This window comes from Cyanistes caeruleus, chromosome 2 (genome assembly GCF_971803275.1).
Source record: "Cyanistes caeruleus chromosome 2, bCyaCae1.hap1.1, whole genome shotgun sequence".
Taxonomy (NCBI): domain Eukaryota; kingdom Metazoa; phylum Chordata; class Aves; order Passeriformes; family Paridae; genus Cyanistes; species Cyanistes caeruleus.
Window position 1 is genome coordinate 94,291,931 of NC_141702.1, and position 3,901 is coordinate 94,295,831.

Genomic DNA, 3,901 nt, shown 5'->3' on the forward strand with positions numbered 1-3,901 from the left:
AAGTGCTTAGAAACAATTCAAATACCTACTAATGCAAGAGACTCAGAGATGTATCTAAAAGGGAACACTCTTAGTGCCTCATGTAAATCCTATACCTGCGACTTTTCAACACCCATTTTTAAAATAAAAAAAATCAAAAAGAGAACTTGTTTATATACCCCTAAAAATGTGTACATGGACCAAACCTGCAAGCACTTATGTAGATGAGTAACTTTACTGCCTGTGGAGCACCAAGATGAGTTTGCAGGATGAAGCCTAAATGCATCTTTGGTAAACAAGCCATCAATTACACACTTTAGGGTTGGCAGCACCTGTGCAAAGCCTTCAACTCAAACGACAGACACTAAAGAAATAAAAAGCAATTATCAGCTACTAATTTGAGTAAAACTGTTTTCTTCTTAGAGCTAAAACCACAATTTTCAAATGACAGTGCTTCTATTTTTGGCAACTAACAATCTTTATTAGATTATTGTACAGCAGACATTCAGGTTCTCTCAAAAATAAAAGGTTCACAAATTTTAATATTGTGCTATTTTCCACACTGCTTTGTTGATGATGAAGATCTCCTCATACATGCTTTTAGAGAAACAAAGGCACTGCTGTGTGGGACAAACAAAACAAAGCAAAACTAATTACACTAAAGCCATCTTCACAGCAATTTCAAATTACCCCTAAATGCTTTTGGTTTCTTACTACACAAGTATTTTCCAACAGGAGTTTGAATATGAAACTCATACCAGCTATACTACTCAGTTCTAGGATAAATGGTTGGTTTGCATTGCCCCTGGTCTTTATCTAACACCAAGAATAGGCTGCATTTTATCAAAAGAGGAATAAATTGCTGTTATTGTGATGTTAGCCCATCACTTGGCATTGCAATTCAAGTTTTTGTGCAAAAGAAATGTATGATCTAACTGCGACTTGACCTATGCCTTCTGAGATCCATCTAGGTGCTCTAATGGAGCATAAAAAGTACTGAATACAAGGACGTGCAAACTGGTAGTGAAGAAATTTATTTGGGAAGAATCAGGAAGAGCAAGAGACTTTCAGGAGCTTGTAGTTTACATGCTGGCCAATTTGTTGAATGTGGAAGTATGATTATTGTCAAATTGCAGTTCTTTTAATTAATGTATTTCAGAAGGATTCTCTACATTTGCTTACAGCTAGTCCCTTCGTCTCTCAGTCATGGTATCAGCCTCTCTCTCTTTTTTCAACATTTAAAAAGTGTTGTGGTTTAAAGATTGCTACTGAGAAGTCATTAAAACAGTCTGTTAAACCATAAAGAAATCAGATACTGCTCCTGTTTCTTTGTAGGATTTTTGTATTTTCCAGTACAAGAAAAATCACATTAAGTGTATATCAAATATATGGGCCACAATATAAACTAATTCAAGTGAGATAGTTTGATTACATTATAAAATCTTTTAGGTCTTACAGTGTTTCTTGGAATTTATCAAAAAAAACATGTGGTTTTTTTGAAAGCAATTTCTAGGATAGTAGCATTTAGATTTTAGTCCTGATAAAGGCTCACTTTCCATTCATAGTCAGAACCTAAATGTGCTCTTCTTGTACCTAAACAGATAATAAGCACTCAGCACACTCCCCCTTCTTGACACAACACACTGAGACTAATCACACATAATTGGAGAGGAGGAGCAGAGGGGCTGGGCAGGCTATTGTGTCCAAAGGACAAATGGTCAGTTTATGAGGCTTTTGTCTGATGCATAATTTCTTATAAATCTACAGGAGGAAAAGCCATGCTGGAAAAAAACATACATACACACATATAGAAAAGGAGCCTTCAGTACTAAAGCAAATGAGGACATTTCAATCATGGATAGAAAAATCTACAATGAATTTAAAAAAAAAAAGGCAGAAAAATACAAGCATTAGATAGGTGCACTTTTAGAAGATCTTCAGACAACTATTTCCTTACTAATTAAGTGTTAATGCATTCACTTCTTTATAACAAATGATCTAAGCCTACCAAGTATATTATCCATATATTTTCAAATACACCTCAAAAATAGCATTTAAAGAGAACAACAAAGTACATGCAAGTTTAAAGGCACAAAAGAGAAGGAAGCCAGCTTTACACCTTTGTTAATTCATACATGTGAAGTCCGTTTAAGGCTGGAATATAACTGGAAAAATAACTTCTAAAATGATACAGAAAAAGATGGCTCAATGTTTATACTCTGCAAAACAAGCCATGATATCTTCTTCAGAATTTAGATTAGAAGTATTTCTCCAGTGATGATTCAGGGACATAAATGGGGGAAAGTGAACATTCCACACTCCCTGACCATCCACACACACAGATTAATTTTTGGGAGTCCATCTTAAAAAAAAAGGTGCAATCTTCTATCTTTGTTTGGTTAAAATGAGAAGAAAAGGGTAATGGAGGTTTTCCTCATATGTATCTTTTTCTTCATTTTTCAACTGCAAATAAAAAATAGATAAAGTGAGCAAACTGTATGAAAGCATTTTAAATTACTGACACTACTAGTTTAAGTAAATTTCCTGGTATAAATGATACTTCTAAAGATTAAACATTTAATAACTACAAAAATATCTTAAGGTCAAATACTACCACAGGTATAGAACTGTAGGTCAGGTATTATCAGGAGTTGGTCAGAGTTTGTAGACAAACTAATTTATGCATAAATACTTGAACACTGTTTATAAAAAATGTGAGGCCCCATATTGCTGTACTAAATAAATTATATTCAAGTGAGATTTAAGGCCTGAATTAAATTCACTCTGCAAGAAACTTCAGAACAAAGGCTTAAAGTTTATCCCTAAGCAGCCTAACTATTGTTCTATATTTGGTATTTAGGATCAACAACTGTTTCAGACATCTGAAATCAAAATCTTACCTGAAGGTTTACATAAGTGCAAGGTTGTAATGCAGTTCTTGATGGGCTTATATATTAATTCTGTTTAATTTTAAAAATTCTTTTTGTAAGAGGGAATTATAGCATGATAATTAGAGTGGTATGATTGCAACTGCTAGGGACAACATTATGTGTGCTCTTCTGATTTACACTAAAGTATTACATATTTCTAAAATATGATTAATTTTATTTTGTTAGGTATTCTGATTAAATGGATTTTAAAATTCATATAAATATTTAACTAAAGTATGTGGAAATTACTCATATTATGTTTGTCAATCACTTCACATAAAAATACTTATGTACATTTAATACAAGCCTAAGGAAGAAATGTAAATACAAAAAAATGCCTTTAGCTGTGCCTGACACAGATGGCACCCCAAAATACTACATTTAAATTCAGAACTCTTTTTATGTCATATTGTTTTGCCTCTATTTTCCTTGCCATGCATTAAGGATTTTAGTTGGTCCATGTCACAACACTGCCCGTGTCATTTAAACAAAGGTCTTTTCCATATCATATTCTTCAGCTGTGAAGTGCTTCTGTGTAAGCTACTGTCTATGAGCAATTAAGACACTTTTCCTTTTTCATAGTGGAACATAAAGCTGATCTATTCTTTAAATTCTAATCCACTTTACTAAGAAGTGTTTGTGTATAATTACTAAAGTAACAACAATCTGCTTCCCAAGATCTCTAACTTTACCACAGGTGGTTCACTTTGTTTGCACTGAATTACCAACCAGTTTCATTCTATGCTGGCAGTTTCTGCTTTGAGAAAGACTACATTTTACTTGCACATTAGAGTTTTATCAACTTTCCATTTTCAAGGAGCCAGGTATCTATCCAAATGAAAGTCGGGAAAAGTAGGATGCCCAACTTTATTTTCCTCTTATCTATTTGTTTGACTCCACTTGTTGGGGCAGAAAAACAGAGCCCAATTATGAACTCTGAATGCAAAGAGGCAGCCCAGCTGAAGAACCGAGCACAGAATAGGTAAATACTC

General features: G+C 33.8%; 1 protein-coding gene across 3 annotated transcripts in view; it reads right to left on the minus strand.

Annotated features, from left to right (window-relative positions):
• Positions 1–438: 438 nt before the first annotated feature.
• CAMKMT (calmodulin-lysine N-methyltransferase) overlaps positions 439–3,901 on the minus strand; it is a 213,651-nt gene continuing 210,188 nt past the window's right edge. For all 3 annotated transcript variants that reach the window (XR_015283645.1, XR_015283646.1, XM_023923299.2), the window contains one exon: positions 439–2,442. Coding sequence is in view for 1 of the 3 variants with exons in the window: in XM_023923299.2 (XP_023779067.2) it covers positions 2,365–2,442 (78 nt within the window). In the remaining 2 variants the exon portion in view is untranslated. The remainder of the gene's footprint in view (positions 2,443–3,901) is intronic.